The sequence below is a fragment of the Suncus etruscus genome, chromosome 13 (genome assembly GCF_024139225.1).
Source record: "Suncus etruscus isolate mSunEtr1 chromosome 13, mSunEtr1.pri.cur, whole genome shotgun sequence".
Classification (NCBI taxonomy): domain Eukaryota; kingdom Metazoa; phylum Chordata; class Mammalia; order Eulipotyphla; family Soricidae; genus Suncus; species Suncus etruscus.
The window spans coordinates 17233185-17260664 of NC_064860.1; the positions used below are offsets into that span (position 1 = coordinate 17233185).

At 40.9% G+C, this 27480-nt stretch overlaps 1 protein-coding gene across 1 annotated transcript in view; it reads right to left on the minus strand.

Annotated features, from left to right (window-relative positions):
- Positions 1-2648: 2648 nt before the first annotated feature.
- Positions 2649-27480, minus strand: part of EIF2A (eukaryotic translation initiation factor 2A) — a 36814-nt gene continuing 11982 nt past the window's right edge. The window contains exons 3-14 of the mRNA XM_049785379.1: positions 27228-27302; positions 23190-23308; positions 20337-20436; positions 19022-19101; positions 15848-15921; positions 15568-15712; positions 15266-15382; positions 10853-11424; positions 8300-8413; positions 5995-6123; positions 3827-3892; positions 2649-2892 (exon numbers count right to left, since the gene is read on the minus strand). Coding sequence (XP_049641336.1) covers positions 2827-2892; positions 3827-3892; positions 5995-6123; positions 8300-8413; positions 10853-11424; positions 15266-15382; positions 15568-15712; positions 15848-15921; positions 19022-19101; positions 20337-20436; positions 23190-23308; positions 27228-27302 — 1657 coding nt within the window. The 3' untranslated portion in view covers positions 2649-2826. The remainder of the gene's footprint in view (positions 2893-3826; positions 3893-5994; positions 6124-8299; positions 8414-10852; positions 11425-15265; positions 15383-15567; positions 15713-15847; positions 15922-19021; positions 19102-20336; positions 20437-23189; positions 23309-27227; positions 27303-27480) is intronic.

Consider the following 27480-nt stretch of genomic DNA (forward strand, 5'->3'; position numbering starts at 1 on the left):
CAGCCTTTACGGAAAACAATAAGATTTCTCAAAAAACTGGAAATTGAACTCCCATATGATCCAGCTATAGGGATATACTTACCCTAGGAACACAAAAATACAATTCAAAAATCCCTTCCTCACACCTATATTCTTTGCAGCGTTATTTACAATAGCCAGACTTTGGAAACAACTAAGATGCCCTTCAACTGATGAATGGCTAAGGAAACTGTGGTATATATACACAATGGAATATTTTGCAGCCATCAGGAGAGATAAAGTCATGAAAATTTCCTATACATAGATGTACATGGAATCTATTATGCTGAGTGAAATAAGTCAGAGGGAGAGAGAGACACAGAATAGTATCACTCATTTATGGGTTTTAAGAAAAATAAAAGTCATTTTATAATAATTCCCAGAGACAACAGAGATGAAAGCTGGAAGGTCCAGCTCACGGTATGAAGCTCACCACATATGTGGTTTCTTTTCTTTTTTTTTTTTTGTTTTTGTTTTTGGGTTACACCTGGCAGCACTCAGGGGTTACTCCTGGATCTACACTCAAAAATCGCCCCCGGCAGGCTTGGGGGACCATATGGGATTATGGGATGCCGGAATTCGAGCACCTTCCTTCTGCATGCAAATGCCTTACCGCTGTGCTATCTCTCTGCCCCCCCCCCCTTTTTTTTCCACCACATATGTGGTGAGTGCAGTTAGAGAAATAACTACACTGACAACTAACATAACAATGTGAATGAATGAGGGAAGTACAAAGCCTGTCTCAAATATAGGCGGGGTGGGGATAGGGAGGTGGGAGATTTGGGCATTGGTGATGGGAATGTTGCACTGGTGAAGGGAGGCATTCTTTAAAATAACTGAAACCCAACTACAATCATGTTTGTCATCAAATTATATAAAGACATTTTAAAAAGATTTTTAATTTAAATCCAGGTTACACTGTTTTCCAAGAATATAGATGTCTGTATGTTTTAGGGAATGCTGTTACTCCCTGACACCAGAGCATCACTGTCTTGCATCACTGTCTCTGCCCATTACCACATCCCAATGACTCTGGGCAGAGTCCAAGGGTTGTTCTCATTGGACTTTGTCTTCCTCAGGTTGGTGGGAAATAGCTTTATTTGAAGAGTCTTATTCAGGGGTTGGAGCGATAGCACAGTGGCAGGGGTGCTTGCCTTGTACACAGCCAACCTGAGTTTGATCCCCAGCATTCCATATGGTCCCCCAAGCACCACCACTCCTGAGTGTGGAGCCAGGAGTAAAGTCTGAGCATTGCTGATGAGCCCTCCTCTACTGGTCCCCAAAGTCCCCCCCAAACAAAACAGCAAAAGGACAAACTAGACTATAAATGACTTTTTGTTAAAAACTAAAGAAAAATAGCAGCTTCCAGGCCAAAAACCATTTCACTGTCTCAGAATGTATTATTTAAAATTTTATCAGAGGGTCCGGAGAGATAGTATAGAGGTAGGGTGTTTGCCCTGCATGCAGAAGGATGGCGGTTCAAACCCCCATATCCCATATGATCCCCCAAGCCTGCCAGGAACAATTTCTTTCTTTTTTTTTTTTTTTTTGGTTTTTGGGCCACACCCGGCGGTGCTCAGGGGTTACTCCTGGCTGTCTGCTCAGAAATAGCTCCTGGCAGGCACGGGGGACCATATGGGACACCGGAATTCGAACCAACCACCTTTGGTCCTGGATCGGCTGCTTGCAAGGCAAACGCCGCTGTGCTATCTCTCCGGGCCCAGCCAGGAACAATTTCTGAGCATAGAGCCAGGAGTAACCACTGAGTGCTGCTGGGTGTGACCCAAAAACAAAAACAAAAAATTTATCAAAAAAGTAATGCTTGGATTAACAAGAAAAAGCTAATGATTAAGCAGGAGGGATATATTCCAAAGACTGAGACATACTTTCTGTATGTGCCAAAACAAAGCACCCTCATGCCCAGGAGATAATGTATGCCCAGGAGTACATGCCCAGCACTGCAGGGTCTGCAGAGGACTGCCAGGAGCCGAGCCCAGGAGTAGCCCCTGAGCACTTTTTACGTATTATGTTATCAAAAAATATATTGTTAGGGGGCCGGAGAGATAGCACAGTGGTAGGGCGTTCGCCTTGCACACAGCCGATCCAAGGAAGGTGGTTTGAATCCTGGCATCCCATATGATCGCCCGTGCCTGCCCAGAGCGATTTCTGAGCAGAGCCAGGAGTATCCCCTGAGCGCTGCAAAGTGTGACCCAAGATTCATAAAACAAAAATAAAAAACTTGAAATTCATCTTTCAGGACTCAAGGTTTTTGTTGTTTCTGGGCAACACCCAGCAACGCTCATTCCTGGCTCTGTGCTCAGGGATCATTCCTGGTAGAGCACAGGGAACTGACCATATTGTGCTGCTGAGAATCAAACCTGGGTTGGCATGTGTAAAGCAAGACCCTTACCTGTTGTACTATTAATCACTCCAGCCCAGACTTAACTGAGGAATTTCTAATCAAGCCAGAATGATTAAGTTGAAAATGTCTTTTTATTCACTTGTATGGGAAATCTGCCCCTTCTAGAAAGGGGACTTTGTTTATTGTGTCTCAAACTGAACTCAAACACTTACATGAATTCCTTTCTACACCACACATAGACATAACACAGACTACAAGATGCAGGGTGAAAAATCAATTTAATAGACATTATTAAATACATTCGACTGGGCTGAGTTGGTGGCTAAATGATTGTAGTTAGAGATGAGCAAGAGAGGCCAGCTGTAGGTGCCCCATGTCTAACCAGGGGGTTCACAAAAGATCTGTTTTTGCTGATTCCTGGTTACCCACTTGCTTTCTGTGATTCTTTAAACACCCAGTTCCAAATCTTCCAGCTCTTGGAGAAGGGATTTCTCTTTTTGAATTTTCTCCAACTAAAAAAAAAATTGAAAAATAACAGAGGCGTTACATAGAGATGAAGAATTCCGAGAATGGTTCCTAGCAGATCCACTGCAAATGCAGGGAGAGGGACAGACCAGAAACGATTCTCATTTGTTTCCTGATAGGAGTCAGGGGTGCAAAGTACAGAAGCTCTGCACTGCCCTCCTGGAGGGTTGTCATTTTTTATTTTATACTCCATCTTGAAAGAGCTGAGGCATGAGGGAAGGAAAGAGGCCAAGAAGGCAATGGGTGCCAAGTTGCAGGAGGCAGAGAATGTCTAGTTGGGGAATAGGATTCACTGGCTCTGCTGCAGTAGCAATAGTGCTAGTGGGTACAAGGAGCAGAGCCAGCACTGGCCAGCCCTCCCCCTCCCCCATTCAAGAGGAAAACAGAACATAATTCAGTCTCCACAAGAACTCAAATCTCTGTGCCTCCTTCCCCAATCCCTAACTAAAATCTAGTGTGACACTAACAAGGGGACAATGAGAGTTGGCCCATATTGAAAAAAAACAAGTGAAAAAAAAAACAAACAAAAAAGAACAAAAGACCTGATTATACTACATATTTCAGCATTTTTCTATAAAACTAAGAAAAAAGGAATAAAAGAAAGGCTGGGGGCCGGGGGCCAAGTGATCTCGGATTCATTGGCAGGGAAATAAATAAGGACAGAATTAAATACCCAAATGCCAAAGTCAATGATAATAGAATTAAGGGACCTAAACTTTAACAAACTAAACTCAAAGGGGCCTGTTACATTGGCAGGCCAGGGGGCAAAGATGGTGGGATAGGATGCACTCTGGGTTCATTGGTGGAGGGAGGCTGACACTGGTGGTGGGAAGGGCCCTGACTCATGGTGTATCTGAAATTCAACTATGAAGGATTCTGTAGATAACAATTCAATAAAATAAAATTAAATTAAAAAAAGACCTGATTTTTCTCTAGCTGTTTTCCGGCCGCTGCTTGCTCCTTCAGTTGTTCAATTGCTTTCAGTTTCTGCAAAGAGCAAAGAGTATGAGTTCGACGGAGGAATAGGTAACTTGAGAATGTGGCATTTCTTGGTAACAACTCAATCATATGAATGTGGGACAGGCATAAAAACAAGTCCACTGTCTTAGCTCTGCAGCAAGAACTACCTCTACCATCGTTTAAGTAAGCAATTTCTGTGAAGTAAAATGGGACTGTTAAGGGGCAGGGATGAAGCTGAGTGGCAGGGTGTTGTCTTACATGTGTAAGGTTCTGAGTGTGATCCCTACAGGATCTGTTAGAATATGGGATTTTAAAAAATAACTTTTTTCTTTACTGGGAGCTTTGGGAAAGAGGGAGGCAGAGTGCAAATCTGGCAGTGCCCTGGGGATCACGTGGTACCAGGGATGAAACTGTGGCTCCTATTTGCAAAGACCTTTGAGCTACCTTTCCAGTCTGGTAAAATACTTTTCGTATGTGTGTGCATGCTCAGAGCCTTTTTTCAGCTCTATGCTCGGAAGTGACCCCTGGTGGTACTGAGGACCAAGTGTGGTGCTGAAATGTCAAACCAGGGTAGTACATAAATATGTGCCTTAATCAACACTCACTATCTTTTTGTTCCACTTTTTTTTTGTTTTGTTTTTGGGTCACACCCGTCAGCGCTCAGGGGTTACTCCTGGCTCTATGCTCAGAAATCGCTCCTGGCAGGCTCAGGGGACCATTTGGGATGCTGGGATTCGAACCACCGTCCTTCTGCACGCAAGGCAAATGCCTTACCTCCATGTTTTCTCTCCGGCCCCTTTTTGTCCCACTTTTCTTTTTTTTTTTTTTCTTTTTTCTTTTATTTTCTCTAGCCTACTTTTCAATGCTATGTACAGATATTCATGGAAACTCATCCTAGTTCCATTCACTGTCCGTCCCTTGCTATAGGGAGCTGATGCCTATGATTCATAGAAACTTAGCCAGTTACCTGGTGGGGGCTGCCACCATTGTTGGAATTGAAAAAAAAAAATCAAGAAATTTTGCCTCTGTTTCTTCATTCTTATTTATATTTATTTGTTGGGGTCATAGTCAATGATATTCAGAGATTTCCCTTGGTTCTGTGCTCAGGGGACCATATGTAGAGCCAGGGATCTAGCCTGGTGAGGCTATGTGCAAGGCAAGTGCCTTCCTTGCTACACTATCTTTTGGGCTTCATGTTTCTTCATCCTTTTTTTCCCTTCATTTTTAATATGAAAATACCTCTTCCTAATTACTTCACATGTGACGTGTTCATTAGGCCATAGTCTTAAGACATTGGAGAAAAGTTTTAGTATAGTGTTAAGAGTGCTTCATAATGTGAAGTATTTAAAAGCAGCTATGACAAATGCTCTAAGCTTCATAAGACAACTGTCTTAGATATCTAAATATTACTTTCTTTTTTTTTTTTTTGGTTTTTGGCTACACCTGGCAGTGCTCAAGGGTTGCTCTTAGAGGGCTTGAGAGATCATATGGGACATTGAAGATGGAACCCAGGTCAGACACATGAAAGGTAAATGCCTTACTTGTTGTACTATCGCTCCAGCTCCTAAATATATAGATATATATTTGGTTTTGGGGTCACACCCGACAGTACTCAGGGATTACTTCTGGCTCTGCACTCAGAAATCACTCCTGGCAGTCACGGGAGACCATATGGGATGCCAGGGTTCGAACCACTATCCCTCCTGGATTGGCTGCGTGCAAGGCAAATGCCCTACCACTGTGCTAACTCTCTGGCCCCTAAACAATACTTTCTTTATACAATTCTCATGTATTTCTTTTCCCTCTCTTTCTTTTGGGTGTTAGGGCCACACCCTGCACCGCTCAGGGGACCATATTTGGTGATGGGGATTTAAACCTAGATCACTACCATTCCAGCTCCATGCAAGGCAAGTGCCTAACCTCCTGCACCACCATCTCTACCTCAACCCCTCTTTTTTTGTTATAATCAAGCCACACGACTGCAGTGCCAGGGACTGAACTCAAGAGCCCTGGATATGCCAGATGTGTGCTCCATATCCTGCACAATCTCCAGTGTCCCACATTCATTTCTTTCAATAAATGCATTTGCTTCTCATTTGGTGTCTCATGACTAGTAAGCAGTCTTTTACCTTCTTTAGGTTCTTGATTTTCTTGTCTGTCTCAGGGTCCCCAGAAGTTGACTGAGACACAGGATTGTGAGGTGTGTTCTGTGAAGCAGGAGGCGATGCCAAATCTGGACTCTTGTCATTTCTTGCTTCCTGCAGGGAGGATTTTCAAAATTTCAATTTTTTCTAAACCAAATTCATTTTAAATATTTCAACCAACAAAGCCTGTACTGTATCTCATATAGACAAAGGGCTGGAAAAACGTTCCCAATGGATGTTAAGAGTTCAAAGTAGATTACGGCGCAGCTTTAAAACACTAGCGAGGCCTAGGGGCTGGAGCTGATAGCACAGAAGGTTGTGTGCTTGCCTTGTATGCAGCTGACATGGGTTCAATCCCTGACACACCATATGGTCTGCTGAGTTCTACAAGAGTGATCTCTAAGTATAGAGCCAGGAATAAGACCATCAATTCTTAAGTGTGGCTCAACCCATGGTCCAAATAAGCAAACAAACAGACAATTTTAGTGCAGAAGAGTTTAAAAACGAAAATAAGTGAAAGGAAGAATGGACTCAGAAGGAAATAATTTCTCCTCGAGGTACCCGCATTCTTTCTTCTAGAATACCTCCAGGTAGGCCCGTACATCTGACTTATCCCAGTGCCTCCTCGGAAATACCTGCACTGCAAGTAATTGCACTGGTTGGTAGAAAAGGCAAGAAATCTTGGCACTTGAAGCAACAGAAATGTACCTGAGAACATAGTGAACTAAGCCAAGGGAAAGATCAACAGTGCAGGGGAATCTTATAGGTGGCATCTAAACAAACAATTACATTTAAGCTTGTAAAAAAGGCTCAGAAGCTGCCAGGGACTGGGAGATGTTGAGAACTGCATGAGGTGGAAGAGGGCATGAACCATCAGTGTAGGATGAGCAGGGCCAGAGGATTACAGGAAGGGCACAGGCACCAGTGGGCTCCTAGTACCGTGCTATATAACTGAAGCTTGTTAAAGAGCACAACTGTATTCTCACCAAGAATAAACACATGTCAGTGATAGATGTGCTCGTTAACTTGAAAGTGGGAATTCTGGGCCGGAGAGATAGTACAGCGGTAAGGCATTTGCCTTGCATGCAGCCAATGGTTCAACTCCTGGCATCCCATATGGTCCCATGTGCCTGCCAGGAGTGATTTCTGAACGTAGAGACAGAAGTAACTCCTGAGTCCCACCAGGTGCAGACCAAAAACAAAACAAAAGAAAAAAAGTGGGAATTCTTTCACTTCAACTATGGCAAACCATCAAGTCGGGAACCATAGCCAGCCCTACTGACATCTGAACAGTTAAGAGAGGATGCCATTCACTGACACTCTCCATGCCAGCAGAGGGCGCTACTAGCACAGACTAAAGGGCAAGCCTACTTCTGTATAAATCAAATCCCTTGACTAGGTGATCTGATAGGGAGAGATCTACAGCTGAGCTCTTGAAGGAGTTATTTCTGGAGATGATGACATTTAAGAAAAAAAAGAAAAAAGGCAGATGGGGCAGAGAGAGAACTCAAAAGGCTGAAACATGTTTTGTTTGCATACAGGAGACCCAGATTTAATCCCTGGCACTACAGTGCCACCAGAACTGCTGGGTGCCCCTGCAATCCAAAATAATATACTGAAACAAAACAAGAAAGCAATTTTTGCAAAGCCCAGATTTTGGACGATTATGATTACACAATGATACCTTGTGACTTAAAACAGTAATTGTGGGGGCCGGAGATATAGCACAGCGGTGTTTGCCCTGCAAGCAGCCGATGCAGGACCTAAGGTGGTTGGTTCGAATCCCGGTGTCCCATATGGTCCTCCGTGCCTGCCAGTGTGGTGCAGTGGAGATAGCACAGTGGTTGGGCATTTGCCTTGCAAATGCAAATATGGTCCCCTGGAGCCCACCAGGAGTGATTTCTGAGCAGAGCCAGGAGTAACCCATAAGCTATGCAGGGTGTGGCCCAAAAACCAAACAAAACCAGACAAATCAAAACTCCCCAGAAATTGCATAGCCAACTCATAAGCAACTTAAAACTGTCAAATTTTTAGTTTTGTCTGGTTTGTTTTTTGGGCCATACCTGATGGTGCTTGGGGTCTTAATCAGGAATCACTCATGGTGAGCTTGGGGGAACAATACTGGGTTCTAGAGATTGAACCAGGGTCAGCTGCATGCAAACATCCTACCAGCTCTATCACTCCAGCCCAGAAATTCTAGTCTTTTTGACTAAAATTTCTTCACTTTTGATCTGAAAGCTAATTGCACGACTCTATTTGTACATTTTAAAGAGATCATATCCCCACATACCTGCTTCGCAGCTCTCTTAGCCTCATGCTTCCTTTGATTTTTAAGCGCTGTTTTGGATAATGGCTTGTCATTTCCTGGTTGTGGCTTCATATTCTGAGGGGGTTCATCCTCATGCTATAAATGATACAAAAGAAACTATTTTGAAATGGAATCCATGCTTTAAAGTACGTATACAACAGATCATATGCTTTTACCAGTATGGTAGAAACTTATTTCATGAAACTAATTTTATGATCACTGGCAGAAAATATTTCACTCTTTAGAAAAGGACACAATCTATTGAGCTCTCAGGAGAAACTTCCTGAAGAACTCTGTATTAACTGATATGTAATATCTTTTAGTTATATATAAGAACTGGCAACATTCATTTTATTTTTGCCTAAAATGGGGGATTTTCCTAAGTACTATGGCCGAAGCATGCCTTTTCTGAAACTAAAAACCAACAATGGCATCTTCTGAAGCTCAATTGGACCTAAGCACTACTGCCAGTTATCTGTTTTCTTTGCAGAAAGAATTACTTGCAGATCCTTATTTGCAGAGATCAGAAGATTAAAAGTCAAAGCAGGGCCAGAGCAATAGTGCAGAGGTAAGGCATTTGTTTGCTTGCAAGTGGCCATCTGGGATGGACCTGGCATCCCATTTCCATATGGTCCCCTGAGTCAGCCAGGAGTGATTTATGAGTGCAGAGCCAGGAATAACCTCTGAACACCTGCAGGTGTAGCTCAAAAACAAAAACCAAACCAAACCAAACAAACAAAAAAGTTAAAGCAAATGGGAAAGACGTATAATATAAATAGAAAGAGGCAAGCACCTATATAATTATAACCCAGGATGAAAATAACAAAAAAGCCTTCAAAACTCTACATGAGTTGTATGACTATAAACTGAAAATGGACATTATTTTCACCATTATATATTTATAGTGACCATCTAATAATTTTATTCCAAACATAAAGAGGATGGATGGAGTACAGGATCAAAAAGGAATCAATATAAAACATGGTGACCTGAGTTATTAAATTGTTATCATATTGTATTACACACTTGAAATCTATTTCTCAAAAGAGAAAACATGGAGATGGATAGATTAATTAACTAGAGTAGTGTTTCTCAATAGGGGCTCCTAGGATATTAGCAGGTAAAAATCATATAAATGGGGTACCAAATATTGGAGGGGGCAGGGCAGGGTATACAGGAAGGAAACAAGACTGGAAGGGGCCACAGAAAAAGGCTGAGAAACCAATGAAAGGCAAAGCCTCTCCAAGTGTATGTGTGATGTATATGTAAGATATGTATATATGGGCCCGGAGAGATAGCACAGTGGCATTCGCCTTGCAAGCAGCCGATCCAGGACCAAAGGTGGTTAGTTCGAATCCCGGTGTCCCATATGGTCCCCCCAAGCCAGGGGCAATTTCTGAGAGCTTAGCCAGAAGTAACCCCTGAGCATAAAAAAAAAAAAAAAAAAAAGATATGTATATACACATATATACATTTACATCTTATATATATATGTTATGTTATATATAGATATCTTTATATATACTTATACATGTTTAATTTAAGTTAGATTTAAATAAATATAAATATATCTATATGCAGGTACAGATATATAAACTTATATACATGTTTTATATACATATATACAACATATGTGTTTTGTCTGAAGGTGTTTTAAAGGTCACAAAATATCACAGAAGCTTCCATATTTATTTTGCCTTACAAAAAACAAACAAACCACAAAAGCCTCACAAACTATTTGGTCTGGAGCTAGAATCATCCCTGGACACAATGAGCTCACTGTGCTGTGGCCTTAAGGGACCAGAACACTTCCACTGTGTGCTGTGACCCCTGAAGAGGGCAACTGCTTTCCCAACTTCCTTCCCCTGCCATCACTGCTGTTCACATCTGTCACTTAATCCGACAGTCTACATCTCGAAGTCAGTAGAGTGAATTCAGATTATCTTAACCTTTTTTTTTTTTTGGTTTTTGGGCCACACCCGGCATTGCTCAGGGGTTACTCAGGGCTGTCTGCTCAGAAATAGCCCCTGGCAGGCACGGGGGACCATATGGGACACCGGGATTCGAACCAACCACCTTTGGTGCTGGATCGGCTGCTTGCAAGGCAAACGCCGCTGTGCTATTTCTCCGGGCCCAGATTATCTTAACCTTAGATTCAAAATGTCAACTGCTGAAAATGAGCAACTTTTTCACCGTTTTCATCAGTGGCTTCTCTAGGATTTCTATCCTCATCTTTGCAATCTAACTAGACAGATAATAACATAAGAATAACATAAGAATAGAACAGTTTGGAGAATGAGACACACTGAAAAGCCTTTGATTACCGAAGTAGCACAAAGTTACGTACTAGGGCTGGAGCAATAGCACAGGGAAGGGCATTTGTCCTGCATGCAGCCAACCAGGGTTCAGTCCCCAGCATCCCATATAGTCCCTTAATCACTGCCAAGAGTGATTCCTGAGCGAGGAGCCAGGAGTAACCCCTGAGCACCGCTGGGTGGGGCTCAAGAACCAAAAAAAGAAAAAGAAGGAACGTACCAGTTTGGAATTAGTGATTGGTTTATTCCTTAAAGCTGGGGGTCTGTAAGCACTTGCAACTTTAGGTTCTTCCCTTGGCACATCGCTTGGGACTGCTTGATAAGTGATTTTTTTGGCTGGAAATACTCCATCTAAAAATGGCTGCCAAGAGACCTGCCACAATTCTGCATTGGAGGGCACATCGTATTTGTGCAGGACGGAGCCGGTGTAATGCCAGATCTTATACCCATTGTTCACACGAAGCCTTGGAGCGCAGGTGGCCGTGAGAATGTGCTCGCCATCTGGGCACCAGGCGAAATATGTTGAATCGGAGGCCACTGGTTTAGAGATGAGTTTGTAGTTTTTGACATCCCACACTTCCATTTGGCCCCGAAGGTTCCCAAAGCCAGCAAGGACTAGGATGTGTCCGTGAGGGCTGTAGTAGGCTGCATTGCGAGGACCAGTTCCAAAGTCAAACACAGGGTCACATTTCAAATTGAAAACGGTTGCTTTGGCAGGCATAAAGCCATAGACAGCGCAAAACTCAGTAGAACTGGAATTCCAAACGACGTCGTAAATGGGGCCATTTTTTGCTAAAGAGAGAATATAAAACCCAAATTAGCAATACAGAAAGAACAGGAACGTCATATTTATCAGCACAGTTTATAGTCTGTAATACTCGCAAGCAATGTCTAGTAAAAACAACCAAATATTTCAAAGCGTGTTACTATTAAAATATTTTATATGGAATACAATGGGAATTAAGACCTACTAAATTTATTTAAGAATCCTTACTGAATCATCAATGCTGTAAACATTTCAGCAGTGTGGGATCGACCAATCAAAGACTGTTATTAATAAACAAGCTTTTACTGAGAGTTAATATGTGCGCACAGTAATAAAAACACAAGCTATATAAAAAGGCCTGCCACAAATATAATTAATAGCCCAAAGCAACCCTTTATTTCTTACATATCCTTCCAGAATATTTTTGCTGAAACTAAGCATCTTTCTCACATGCACGTAGAAAAAGACCAAAGAGATCTAGACCAGGGGTCCTCAAACTTTTTAAACAGGGGACCAGTTCGCTGTCCCTCAGACCATTGGAGGGTCTGACTATAGTAAAAACAAAACTTATGAATGAATTCTTATGCACACTGCATATATCTTATTTTGCAATGAAGAAACAAAACAGATACAAATACAATATGTGGCCCAAGGGCCATAGTTTGAGGACCACTGATCTAGACAAAGAAACAGGTTTCTTTTTGCAGCTTTTCATTTCAGTTTTTCATTTCAGCTTTTCATTTCAGTTTCTCTACACACACACACACACACACACACACACACACACACACACACACACACACACACACACACACACACACACTTTCACAAATATAATAATTCTTGAGGTGATGCCACCACTTTATGGTGGCAATAATTTCAGCTGATGTACCTAGCAAATCATCTCATTGTACATCTGAAACTTTGACAATGCTACAATTATGTTTCAATAAAGTTGAGAAAAATACAAAAACAACACTCAAAAAGGGTGGGTGACCAAACCAAATCATCCACATAGCATAACCCCCCATCAGTGCCTATGGAGCACTGCAGTCTTTTTCAGCTGCAGTGCCTCTACACTGCAAACACAGATCATTGGCTCAGTTATCCCAGGATACATGGTGGGTGGAAGGGGTACCTGCACTGATTAGTTTCATCCCCAAAAGGCCTTCAGATAAGTTTAGGTTTAGAGGCTTCCTTCTCACTCTCAAGCATAGTGCATAGCTTCTGTTTTATTAGCAACCTAAGCGAAAGCTGGCATTACATTTTCTGCTTTACTAAAAGCTAAACATTTTAGGAAAAAAGCATCTTATTATTATTATTTTTTGCTACGCTGCAGTCTCAGGGACCACCCCTAGTTGGACTGGATTTCAGACCATTATGATATGGCAGCTGTCTGCAAAGCAAGCACCTTAACTTCTATACTATCTCTCTAGGCCTTCAGCATCTCTCAATATCTGTGATTTCCCTTTTTCCTCTTAACATCTATACATAATAGCAGTTCTGTTCCATACACTATTTTTTACTTCCCCATGTCTATTTCTTTCATTATTGGTCTGACTGATTCCCTTGATATGTTAATAAAATTTACCTTTTCTCACACTTAAGCATTTCATACTTGCATACATTTTTTCAATTTTGCCTCAAGTTTTTGCTTAGTACTTGTTTTCTTTTCTTTCCCCAAAGAAATCTGTAATTTTGATATATTCAAAGACTCCTCCCTTATGTATTTAGGCCATAAAGTCTTTTCTACTTCAAATTTAGAAAAGGTGGTGTAAGTTGATGAAGGTGTAGGACACTGATGAAGGGTGCATGAAAACTTTTCATTAACTGGGGCTGGATAGGGGATAGGTGCTTGCCTTGAATGCAGTCGACTTGGGTTTGAACCCTGGCACTTGATATGGTCCCTTGAGACTGCCAAGAATAATCCTGAGTTCAAAGCCAGGAGTAAAAACCCTTGAGCCCCACCAGGTGTTGTCCAAATAAATAAAAAAAATTATAAAAGAAAAGAGTTAAAAAAAACAAAACAAAACTTCTCATTACTATAGTAAATCATGTAGTCTCAAATTTTAGAAGAAACAAAACTTAGAAAATAGGGGCTGAAGTGCAACATAGCAGGTAGGGTGTTTGCTTTGCTCACAGCTGATCAAAGTTCAATCCCCAGCATCCTACATAGACCTCTAAGCCTTCCAGGAATTATTCCAGACCACAGAGCCAGGAGTAACCCCTAAGTGCCAACAAGTGTGGCACAAAGAGAAAAACAAACAAAAACTTAAAAAAAAAAAATCTGTCCCTCCTTTTTATTTAGTTATGTAATTCTATTTATTTTTGTTTTGGGGGTATACTCAATGGTGTTTAGGGGTTATTCCTTGCTCTACACTCAGGAATTTCTCCTGATGGGCTCAGGGGACCACATCAAAAGCTAGAGATTAACCTGCTGGGCAGCATGCAAGGCAAGCACCCTACTCATTGTATTAACTCTAACTCCTGCCCTACTCTTTTGGAAAGTTTACAAAACATGTCTCAAATTTTAAAAGCAATGTAGTCTTAGAATCAGTTTATCTTGTTTAAAAAAAAAAATCAGGGCCCGGAGAGAGAGCCCAGCGGTGTTTGCCTTGCAAGCAGCTGATCCAAGACCAAAGGTGGTTGGTTCGAATCCCGGTGTCCCATATGGTCCCCCGTGCCTGCCAGGAGCTATTTCTGAGCAGACAGCCAGGAGTAACCCCTGAGCACTGCAGGGTATGGCCCAAAAACCAAAAAAAAAAAAAAAAAATCAACTGACATTTAAATTCAATTTGGGGCCGGAGTGCTGGTGCTAGCGATGAGGTGTCTGTCTTGCAAGTGCTAATTTAGGATGGACCATGGTTTGATCCCCTGGAGTTCCATATGGTCCCCAAAGGCAGGAGCGATTTCTGAGTGCATAGCCAGGAGTAGCCCCTGAACATCACCAGGCGTGGCCCCCCAAAATAAAACACAAAACAATAATATTTTAGGTTATTTTGGAGCAAACTGACATCGTTATAAGTATCGTTTGTCCCTGAAAAGTCTTAAATTTGCCTCTGTCAGTTGTATTTGCTCTGTCGTTTGTGGACTGTTTGTATCTATTGTATGCATTCATTCTTAGGACACCTTTCATAAAGCTCTGGCTCTAATACCTACGTTCTTGGCTTCTACTATGCTTTTTCCCCCCTAGTTGTTTTTGGGTCTTTTGGGAACCATACTCAAAAAAGGGCCACACTCTAGTTCTGTGCTCAGGGGTAATGTCTTGCAGTGCTGGGGGGTGGGGAGGGGACTATATGCAGTGCCAAGATGGAACCAGGGACTAAAGCTGCTTGCCAGGCAAGCACTTAAGTACTATCTTTGGGCCCCTTCCATTATTCTTTTAAGTGATTTGCTTATACTGTAACTTCATCTGTATGAGCAGAGATGCTTCTGTTTTCTCCTTTAAAACACTGCACTGAGGAGATCTTTCAGCATGATACCTAGCTGTGGCAGGTGCCTGCCATGCTCTACCCCTAACTCCAGCAGGGGCACATGAGTGCTGTTCATTGGTTCAATTTGCCATAAGAAGTGGCCCCAAAACCAAACCAAACAGCAACAACAACAAAGCTTGAGAAAAGCGACTTACAGAATGACCTCACTCGGCAAGTTCCCAATAAAGCATTTGCCTAACTCAAAAACTGAACTGGATTCAACCCAAATAAATTTTACTTGGGATGCTTTGAAGTCTCTTTATTTGGAGGACCAACAGCAGAGCATTGAAATGTGAGTTCTAGCACCTCAGCAGGAGTGTAGAGGGCTGTCCTCCTGGGTGGGGGGTTGGACCAGTCCAGCCTGCTCACCAAAGGACCAGTGGGGGACACTCACGTAATTGCACGACAGCGCTTTCTCCATTAGTTGCAATGTAGTGCAGGGTCTGTTCTCCATAATAGGAAGCACCTGTCTTGTCCACCTCTGTGCTAGCTATTACCAACACAGCAGAAGCTGCAACAGTAAAAAATTTTATTAGCTTTGAGACCTGAATGAACCAGGAGTGCTAAGTGTTCAAGCAGCAAACAGACTACATTTTTATTTAGTGAGTACTAAAATTTGATTCTAGGCTACACAGAGGATGAGGTCCACTCTAGCATCTGACCCATAAACCAGGAGAGGAAATCTCTGTCCCATACCTTTTTTATTCCACAGCATCGAGACCTTATCCGCCTTAAAGAAACTTTTATTGGCTAAAGCTGCATGAGGTCCATCAAAATTGGGGTACTGGTATAATCTAACAAATGAAGGGGCACCTTTACTTCCTGGAACATAGACAGCCACCTAAGATACAAACATAAACCACTTCTTATGTTTCAAAGCATAGAAACCACGATAAACATGTTTTTAACAGCCACAAGGACCAAGGGAAGATTTCACCTTATAAGTCTCAAAGTGAAAAATAAAATCAGCGATTACCTTGTATGGTTGGGGTCCAGGTGATAAGACAAAATCATTAACTTTTTGCAAATGCAATTTATTTACAATTGTATCTAAAAAGAAAAAAAAGATGTAAAAGATGATAAATAAATGAGAAAGACAGAATATGTTCGGTTCTCAATGTACTATAGTAACACCACACTAAAGTAACTCCTAGTTTCTCAGACACATGAAGCAGAGAAACAGCAGGAAAGTAGGGGGATCAGCAAGATAGACTGACACGAAGACTTATTTTTTCTATGGCTGTATGACTTGGCCAGGTAATGAAGTTTTATATTAGATATCCAGTGAATGAATTTTTTCGTTTGATTTTTGGGCCACACCCAGCTGTGTGTGGCTTCCTCCTGGCTCTGCACTCAAAAATCATTCCTGGCAGGCTCCGGGGACCAGATGGGATGCTCGGGCTTGAACCTGTGTCAGCTGCATGCAAGGCATATGCCCTACCTGCAGAACCACACAGCATTCTTAGAGGAGTAATAATAGCAATAACACCGATAACAATTACTGAAAACATTGAAAGAAAAAAGTTATTCCTTATATCCTTGGAGGAGCCCATACTGATTATACACTCTGAGTGGATTAGAGTGGCATAGGAATGGAGAATGGCATAGGCTGGTGCCACCAACCGTGACTGTAGCATGCACTTCATTTTCTTGCTCTTACTGGGGTTTCACTTGCCTATTTATCCACCTGCCTCTTTGAATGCATGCACCAAGAATCTGTAGTGATAGTTTTCAGTCCTGTTAAGAAAGAAGGTAGTACTGTTGCTGAATGATTTCAGAGTCCATCAAAATTGGGGTGCTGGTATAATTTAACAAATGAAGGGGCACCTTTAGTTCCTGGGATATAGACAGCCACCTAAGATACAAACATAAATCACTTCTTATATTTCAAAGCATAGAATGCTACTGGGTATGGCCCAAACCCACCCCACCTCAAAAAATCCATTTTCCAAAAAAAAAAAAAAAAGAATCAGAGTATCTTGAAGACCTGGCTAACTCTAGGTAGAGAGGAGGAAATATACAAAATCATACTAAAACATTACCATACAGCAGTCCAAAAACTGAACAATCTGAGCATCAACAATAATAATTATAGTAATTGAACTGGAATAAAATACATCATTAGGGGTCAAAGAGAGAGTCAAGAAAATAAGGCCCCTTGTCTTGTATAAAGCCAGCTCTGGCTTGATCATGACACTGCACAGTCACTTGAACACTCAAAGTAGCAACCCCAAGCACAGATCCAGGAGTAAGCCCTAAGCTCCCACTCTCCAATAGATGCATAACATGTGATGTAGTTCAGGGGTCTCAAACTCGCGGCCCATGGCCCGTTTGCGGCTCTCTGTACAACATTTTGTGGCCCTGCCCTAGAGGAATCTTTTTTTGTTTTGTTTTGTTTTAGTTGTTTGGGTCACACCCCCCAATGTTCAAGGCTTACTACTGACTTTGCACTCAATGATCACCCCGACTTTGCCTCCTGCGGCCCCCAGGTAAATTGAGTTTGAGACCCCTGTAACATGTTTAGATTCATAGTTAATAGAGATGGTGGTTAGCTGCTTGCAGTGAAGACTACTAATAAAGAACTCATTCTAGTTTTCTTAGGATGTAGCTTGGCCTCCATTTCCCTTAGAACAGATCTTGAAGATGACTAACTCTCTAGCTGTTATTTATGAATAAGATCAACTATAAATTAACTATAACAGCAAAATTCAACATGTGGACAATATATAAGTGGTCTAATTTCATAAATAATAATAAGGGAAAGCGAGAAAGAACCTTAGAAAATAAGGTCAATATACCTTAGAAGATAGATCAATAAATTCTATACAAGGAAACTATAATTAAAAACATTATAATAATATTTGTTATTATTAGAAATGTAAACACTGGGGCCTGGAGAAATAGCACAGCGGTGTTTGCCTTGCAAGCAGCCAATCCAGGACCTAAGGTGGTTGGTTGAAACCCCGGTGTCCCATATGGTCCCCCGTGCCTGCCAGGAGCTATTTCTGAGCAGACAGGCAGGAGTAACCCCTGAGCACTGCCGGGTGTGGCCCAAAAACCAAAAATAAATAAATAAATAAATAAATAAAAAGAAATGTAAACACTATAGTGTTCAAACTCACAATAAAATTTAGATTATTTGATAATATATGAAAAAGCATTGTGCTGCATTAAAAAATAACTAAATTCTAATCTTTAGAAGTACATACTGAAATATTTACAAACAAATTTATTTCTGTAATTTGGTAGATGGATAATGTGTAGATGAGATAGACCCAGGATCTAGTTGATAGCCATTAGAATTAGGGTATCTACTTTTGTTTTTGAAATGCTACAGATGAAAGCAAAGAATAATCTGTGTCAGAGAATTCCAGTAATAGTTAGACACAAAAAGTATTTCTCAGGGGCCCGAGATATAGCATATCGTGATGGTAGAGTGCATGTCTTGACACGGCTGGCCTGGGTTCAATCCCAGGCATCCCATATGGTTCCCTGACCCAGCCAGGAGTGATTTCTGTGTGCAGAGCCAGGAGTAGCCCGAGTGCCTCCAGATGTGATCCAAAAATTAAAAAAAAAGTAGTATTCAAGTATCTTATTAGACAATAAAGTTACTAGAAAAGAAAATATTCACATTTCAGAATTTCAGTAGCATTTATGCTTATCTGTTTTAAAATGAATTAACATAAGTTATTCATAATATACAAACTATATTCAGAACTCTATAATACCATATGAAGCAATAAACTTTTACATTTAAGGGTTAAAGTGAGAGTACAGTGGGTAGGACATTTGCTATGTGGTCGACTGAGATTTGACCCCTGGCACTCTAATGGTGATCCCTGAGGACAGAGCCAAGAGTAAGCTCTGGACACTGCCAAGTATGGCCCCCAAAACACAAATAAACAATAAGTAGAGTAAATAAAAACATATATATGTATTAAATAATCATTGGGCTAGTAGTGGTAGTACAGTAGGTAGTCTTGCCTTACAGCTGACCCAGGTTTGATCCTTGGCATCCTACCCAGTCACCTGAGCCCCACAAGGAGTAATCCCTAAGTGCACTGCTAGAGATAAACCTGAGTACCACTGGGCGTGGATCCAAAACCAAAATAAATAAATAAATAAAATTATTTCATTAATCTGTCCATACCAAAGTTGTTTTCAAAGAAGTGAATTTCATTGTTAACATTTCGGGCACAAATAGCTTCATCTTCTGACCAGGATGGACACCTATATTGAGAAAAAGAGAATATATATTTTTTTTAATTAAATGGAAGACTGGGGAGATGGTTCAAAGCACTGGAGTTCATGTTCTGTATGTGAAAGTCTCCTGAACACTGTCCTCAGAGTAATCCCCAAGCACTACTAAATGTGCCCCCATTAAAATAAAAGCTCTTTTAGATATTTTAAAAAGCAGTTTATTGATTGATTGATTGTTTTTTTGGGCCATACCCAGTAACACACAGGGATTACTCCTGGCTCTGTACTCAGAAATTGCTCCTGGCAGGCTCGGGGGACTATATGGGGTGCCAGGAATCGAATCCAGGTCCATCCTGGGTCAGCCGCATGCAAGGCAAATGCCCTACTGATGTGCTTGTTATCTCTCCAGCCCCTCAAAAAAATTTTTAAATGGAATATAGCATCCCAGGTTAGCTAACATGTGACAGAGTTCTTTATTTAAGAGAACACTTGTCAGGGCTGGAGAGATAGCATGGAAGTAAGGCGCTTGCCTTTTATGCAGAAGGACGGTGGTTCGAATCCCGGCATCCCATAGGGTCCCCCGTGCCTGCCAGGAGCAATTTCTGAGCATAGAGCCAGGAGTAACTCCTGAGCACTGCCGGGTGTGACCCAAAAACCACAAAAAAAAAAAAAAAAAAAAAAAGAGAGAGAGAGAACAATTGTCAGCTTTAGTGTACAAAATCAATAGAAAAATGCTGCTCATTTTCTTAAAATTCTAAAAAATTTAAGATCAAGTTTTACTCTCTCAGCCTATAAGAGGATGGAAAAAGCAGCATGTTTTAATGCAGGAGGTCCAAGTTCAATTCCTGGACCAGCAAGGTCCCCTAAGCACTACAGAGAGGATCTCTGAGCACAGGCCACTTGGGGGTAGAAAGTGCTCAAAAATGCCTTTCTCTCCCCTCAATATAGTTCTAAAAATAAAATCTAGATTTTTGAAAATTATTTTCTAAGTCAGTACCAGAGAAATACATATTATACAAAGATATTTAAAATATCTTGTAAATAGGGGCCAGAGCGATAGCACAGTGGGTAAGACATTTGCCTTGCAGGTGGCTGACCTGGGATGGACCTGGCTTCGATTCCCAGCATCCCATATGGCCCTGCAAGCTTGTCAGGAGCAATTTCTGAGTGCAGAACCAGGAGTAACTTCTGAGCACTGCTGGGTGTGTTACAAAAACAAACAAAAAATATATCTTGTTAATAATCAGTACTTTTAAGTTGCTTACCAATTTTGCATTTTTTTCTGAATGAAAGACTTCAAACACACCCCAGTTTTCAGATCATAAAGTTGGAGATTAGGTATTCCAGCTGTTCCATCTTTAGAAGCTGTAAGAAAACCAAGTATTTTTGCAGTAACTGTCTCCTACAATAGTAAAAATAAATTCATTCTTGAGGAAAAAAACTAAGCACATTACAAAGATGAAAGAGTCCCCTAAATCAATGTTCCCTCTTGACTTTAATTATAGACTTAATCACATATACCTAATGCTACAATAGGATAGCTATTATGGCAGCAATTCAACATTTCTGAAAATTAGTTACCATTATTTTAAAAATCCTTCAGATTTGTTGTTTATATAATTTATAGTTTTTGGTCAAATGGCTAAAAATTCTTTAACCATTACATTTTTTTTTTGTTTGTTTTTTTTGGGCCACACCATTTGATGCTCAGGGATTACTTCTGGCTAAACGCTCAGAAATTGCCCCTGGCTTGGAGGGACCATATGGGACGCTGGGGGATCTAACCGCAGTCCTTCCTTGGCTAGCGCTTACCTCTCAAATTACATTTTTTTTTAACCATTACATTTTATTAAAATTCTTTAATGAAAGTTTATGACTATTAATCACATTCACATAGAAAAATTTTAAATGCTCTTGATTTTGAGAGGCCAGAGTGACAGTCGGAGTGTAAGAGTTGCATGTAGCCTACCCTGGTTCCATCCCTGGAAACCCGTAGGTTTCCCCAAGTACTGCCAGGAGTAATTCATGAGTTTAGAAGAGCTAAAAGTAACTCCTGAACATAGTTGGGTATGACCCAAAAACAAAACAAAACAAAACAAACTAACAACAAAGAAATTAGATTTAAAAACAAAATAAAACAAAACAATAGATGCTTCTGATTTTGAGGCTGATTACTAGTCTTAATTTTTGAGAATAAAAATATTCTTTGTGTGTGTGTGTGTGTGTGTGTGTGTGTGGTTTTTGGGTCACACCCAGCAGTGCTCAGGGGTTTTTCCTTGCTTCGTGCTCAGAAATCACTCCTGGCAGGCACAGGGGACCGTATGGGATGCCGAGATTTGAACCACCGTCCTTCTGCATGAAAGGTAAACGCCTTACCTCCATGCTATCTCTCCAGCCCCGAGAAAAAAAATATTCTAAAGCAAATGGTGCGAGAAACCATCAGGAGATGGTGGCTGGGAACAACCAGCCTGCGAGGCTGAAGTATATTTACAATATACCAGTCCACAGCTGGTTAAACATATTTACCTAACTTTTATTGTTTACATCAGAAAATAAAAAAAAAAATTTTTTTTAAATACTCAGGCTTCAGCTCCAGGTGGCATTCGCTCCATAAGACACAGACATTTCCTCCAATCTTTTGGAGGGAAAAAGTGCATCTTATGAACAAAAAAAAACAACAAAACAAAACAAAACAAAAACTAAGTTTGAGGCTGGAGAGATAGCACAGCGGCGTTTGCCTTGCAAGTAACCGATCCAGGACCAAAGGTGGTTGGTTCGAATCCCGGTGTCCCATACGCCCCCACCCCCCCACCCCATCCCGTGCCTGCCAGGAGCTATTTCTGAGCAGACAGCCAGGAGTAACTCCTGAGCACCGCTGGGTGTGGCCCCAAAACAAACAAACAAAAAAACAACAAAACAAAAAAGTGCATCTTATGGTACAAAAAAATACGGTACCAGGGCTGGAGTGATGGTGCAGTGGTAGGGCATTTGCCTTGCATGCGGCTGACCCTTGGTTTGATCCCCAGCATCTCATATGGTCTCCCAAGCCAGGAGCAATTTCTGAGTAGACAGCCAGGAATAACCCAAGCATCACAGGGTGTGGCCCAGAAAACAACAACAACAACAAAAATACAGTACCTTCTAAATTTTCTCTTGAGCCTTTTTCCTTGATTTTATTATGGATCTTTTAACTTAAATACTATATTTTGAAACTAATTTTATTTGGGAAATACAAATTCATTGCTGATGAATGTAGTAATACATTCAGTGGTAATACAGTGGGTAGGGCATTGCCTACCTGGGTTCGAGCCCTAGCTCTCTTATGGTTCCCCCCAACATAATCAGGAGTAATTCCTGAATGCAGAGTCAAGAGTAATCCCTGAATATCACCAGGTATGGCCCCCAAAACAAGTAAGCAAGCAAACAAAAAGTTATTATTTTCTTGGGGGCAGGAGAGATAGCATGGAAGTAAGGCGTTTGCCTTTCATGCAGAAGGTCGGTGGTTCGAATCCGGGCATCCTGTAAGGTCCCTTGTGCCTGCCAGGGGCGATTTCTGAGCATAGAGCTAGGAGTGACCCCTGAATGCTGCCAGGTGTGATCCAAAAACCAAAAAAAAAAAAAAAAAAAAAAAAATTATTATTCTCCTTGCTCAGAGCAATATTAAATTAATAGTTAAGGCATTGCCTTTCATGCAGCCAACCTGGGTTCAATCCCTGAACACCACCCAGGAATGATTCTTGATTGCAGAGGCAGAGCCAAGAGTAAGCCCTGAGCACCGCCAGGTGTGACCCAAAAACTAAAACCAAAACCAAAACCAAAAATTACTCTTCTCCTAAAGATTAATTGCTCTTCTGGTAAAGAGCGAGAGTTCAAAGGCTAAATGCATGCTTTGTACCCAGGAGACCTGGATTCAATCCTTGCTCCCCCGCACAGAAAGGCCCCCTGAGCAGAAAGCAACAACAGTCCTTGAGCACTGCTAGGTATAGCTCCCAAACCAAAATAAAGAAATAACTGGAAAGAAATGAATCCCTTTTTCTATGTTTGTAGGCTTTCTCTTTTTGTTTCACTCAACTGAACTGGTCCTGTGAGAGTGACTTTTACAACTGGAAAATACTCACTTGTGTATGGCTGCCACGTCACCAGGATAGTGTTCTTTGGCGAAAACTCAATGCAAACTGCCTTGGGAAGGTCAAAGGAGTGCACCAGTCTCTTGTCAGTGACACTGATAATATTTATTCTGGTTTCAAAAGAAAGGACTTCAGCAACAAAAAAAACTCTTAATAATAGCCATTTCTATGCAAATCTTGACCTCATCAAGTTCAGATCACTTTAAATATCCATTTTTCAGTAAGATTCATTTTCACTTAGTTTCTACCCAAATATCCAAGATACGTGAACTAAAAGAGTGTATGCTTTTTACCAAGAGGCCCCTACAGAAAGCTGGTATTGGGAAATAATAAGAAATTAGTAGAAAGATGTGACAGATTTCATTCCACATTCAGCTGAAAACAAGAACAACAACAACAACAACAAGGACTTGAAGTGAACACAGAGGAGCAGAGAGAAATTTCAAATCAAGGGAAAACAATTAACAAAAAGCAAAATCATATCTTATTTTTATTTGTTTTTTGGGGTTAGGGGCGGAACCCACAGGCATGTGGAAGTTGCAGCAGCTAGGGAAATCAGCAAGGACATTTTTGATGTCAAAAACAATTTTGAAAAGGTCACAAGTAAGAATGACTAAGAACAACTCAACACAAAAATGACCAAAATGACAATAACAGGATCATAAGAACAGTCTCCACTGTTTATGAAAGCCTCTCTATACCATATTCAGGTGTAGCTGCTTTCTATATTCTTAATCCTCTCTTAATCCTTCCAGCTGTCATAAAGCAGGTGCTATTATCTACATTCTACAAACAATGAAATCAAGGTTTAGGACATTTGAATGATTTGCCAAGAGCATACTTCTGATAAATGCCAGAGACAAATCCTGAAACCAGTTTGACCTGATTTGCTTTTATGTATTCTTTCGAGTTAAAAAAAAAAAGTCATACTCTATTTTATTCAGAAATTGCTCCAAGTTATTTTGTTTTACTCAGATTTGAGGTTAGGATAGTAGAAACAAACATACATATGTTTAACTCTCTTCAATATATAAGAAAATACATAATTTTAGAATTACACAAAGCTTTATTTGTTTGTTTGTTTGGGGGGGGGTCACATCTGGTGGAGATCAGAGCTTTCTCTTGGCTCTACACTCAGGAATCACTCCTGGCAGGGTTTTAGGCACCATGTACAGAATCCGGGATTATGCCTAGTTCACTGAATGCAAGGCAAGTGCCTACCCACTTCCTTTTATTATGTTTGTTTTTTGTTTTGTTTTGTTTTGGGGCCACAATCCAGCCCTGCTCAGAGGTGACTTCTAACTCAGTGCTTGGATCTGCTTCCAGCTAGGCTCCAGGGAACATGAGATTGCAGAGAATCAGTTCAGTTTATTGGGCTCTTTCCAGCCCACTTTCTTTTTTGATATTGTTGATAACATTAATAGTTCTTTTCAGGGGCCAGAGAGATAGCACAGCAGTAGGGCATTTGCCCTGCATGCCTCAGATCTAGGACGACCTTGGTTCGATCTCCCAGCGTCCCATATGGTCCCCCGAGCCAGGAGCAATTTCTGAGCACAGAGCCAGGAATAACCCCTGAGCATCACAGGGTGTGGCCCAAAATGCCAAAAAAAATTTCTTGCCAATTTGAAAAACACATACTTGCAGGAAAATGGATTACAGTTTCTGGCTTATTTAAGCAGGAACTCATTAATGACCACAATCAATACACTACATATTTCTCTCATTCAGGAACAAAATGTATTATTGTGGGCTAAAACAGTAGTACTGTGGGTAGAGCCATTGCCTTGCATATTTCCAACCCAGGGTCAATCCCAGTATCCCATATGGTCCCAAATACAACCAGGAGTTATTTCTGAGTGGAAAGCCAGGAATAACACCTAAATATTGCTGGGTATGGCCAAAAATAAAAAGAAAGTATTATTGTGGACCTAGCACTTTAAAGAAACAAATGTTAGGACCAATACAGAAAATATTTATGAAACAACTGGGTATAACATATGGGGACATATTAAAAGAATTCAGAATTGAATAAAAGGAAAGCCAAGTGAATATAAAGAACATAAAATAATTAATCATCTAAGAAACAGGAACCAGAGGAATAGTACAGTGGCAGGGCACTTGCTGTGCATATGAACAACTTGAGTTCAATCTCTGGCATCACATATGGTACCTCAAGTACCGCCAAGAGTGATTCCTAAGTGCAGTCAAGGGTAACCCTTGAGCACCACTGGATGTGGCCCAAAAAACAAAAGAACAACAAAAATCTAAAAACAAATTACACTAATAAAGGCTAATTAAAAAAACCTAATGAAACAATGATTGCATAGTATACCCTCTTAAGAGAATACATTTTTTTTCTTTTTATGGGCGGGAGTGAGTGGAGTAGATACACATACTTGGCAATACTCAGTGGTTATTACTCCCAACTCTAAACTCAGGAATTACTCCTGGCAGTACTTGGAGGACCATATGAATACTGAATATCAAATTCAGGCTGTGTGTAAGGAAAATGGTCTACTCACTGTACTATCACTCTAGGCCCTTCTCTTTTGGCTTTTGGGCCACACCTGGAAGTGCTCAGGGATCACTCCTGCAGGGATTTGGGGAACCACATGTAGTACTGGGGACTGAACCTGGGTCTGCAGGCTGTATTTAAATCAAGAGCCTTATCCGACGTACTATCTCTTTGAACCAAAAAGTGTAAATTTTTGTTCACTCATTATTCAAGTTGCACAAACTAAAAGTGGACTTCAAGGGGCCGGAGAGATAGCATGGAGGTAAGGCGTTTGCCTTTCATGCAGAGGTCATCAGTTCGAATCCGGCTTCCCATACGGTCCCCCGTGCCTGCCAGGAGCAATTTCTGAGCATGGAGCCAGGAGTTTCCTCTGAGCACAGCTGGATGTGACCCAAAAAGCACAAAAAACAAAAACAAAAACAAAAACAAAAAAAAACCCAAAAAGGACTTCAAAAAGAAAAGTCCAAATACCTGTAAAAGGTTACACAAAAATAAGTTTGAAAACTGATAAATTAAGAAATTTTCCTTGAGGCTGATTAAGACAGTTGATATTGTAAGACCTATTATAATTATGGTCTAATAATTTGAGAAGAATGATTTACTGGGTAGATTTAGTAACCTTTAAAACAATTTTAAAGAGAGACAGTACAGCATTTAGGGTACTTGCTTTGCACATGGCTGACCAGGTTCAATCCCTGGCATTTTAAAAATAAATTTTTGTTGGTTTGTTCCTTGACCACAACTGGCAATACTCAGACTTATTCCTAGTGGACTCAGGAAACCATATGTGGTATTAGAGATCAAACCTGGGTCATCTGTATACATGGCAAGCACTGTAATCTCTGACCCTAAAAACATATTCTTGAAGTGTTCATGTAGGACTTAACAATCTCAGCTTCTTCAGTATTAAATACATTACTTTTTTTTTTTTTGGTTTTTGGGTCACACCTGGCAGCGCTCAGGGATTACTCCTGGCTCTGCGCTCAGAAATTGCCCCTGGTAGGCATGGGGGACCATATGGGATGCCAGGATTCGAAGCACCGTCCTTCTGCATGGAAGGCAGAGAGATGCCTTACCTCCATGTTATCTCTCCGGTCCCCCCACCCCCATCTTTTTTATTTTTGCTTTTTGAGCCATACCCATCTATGCTCAGGGATTATTCCCAGTTTTTGTTCAGGTATCACTCGCAGTGGGTTCTAGGACCATGATGAGTGCAGGGATTGAACCTGGGTCAGACACATGCAAGAAAAACACCTTACCCACTGTACTCTCTCTCCAGTCCCATTGTTCTTTTTTATAAGTCACTCTTTAAGTAATAAACATAATGAAACCATGGCACAGAAATAGAAACTAAGAATTTCAGAGGTCTTCCATCCAAAGTGGAAATAATACTTAACCATATTATAACATCAAAAGATAGAACTTAGTATAAGTTAGCCAGACATATCATTCAAATGCCAATTATGTCTTATATTCATAATGTAACAAAATATATAATATAAATGAACACTAACTTTTCTCCATTGTTCCAGGCAAACAAGGTCCCATCTTTACTAAATGTATACACTTTGCAGTTTTTCCCAGATTCCCTGAAAAATAAAATAAAAATTAAATTAAAACCATAATCTTGGGGCCAGAGCAATAGTACAGTGAGTAGGGCTTTTGCCTCACACACAACTGACTCAGGTTCAATCCTTGACATCTTATATGGTCCTCCAAGCCTGTCAGGAGTGATTTCTGAGCGCAGTCAAGAGTAACTCCTGAGCA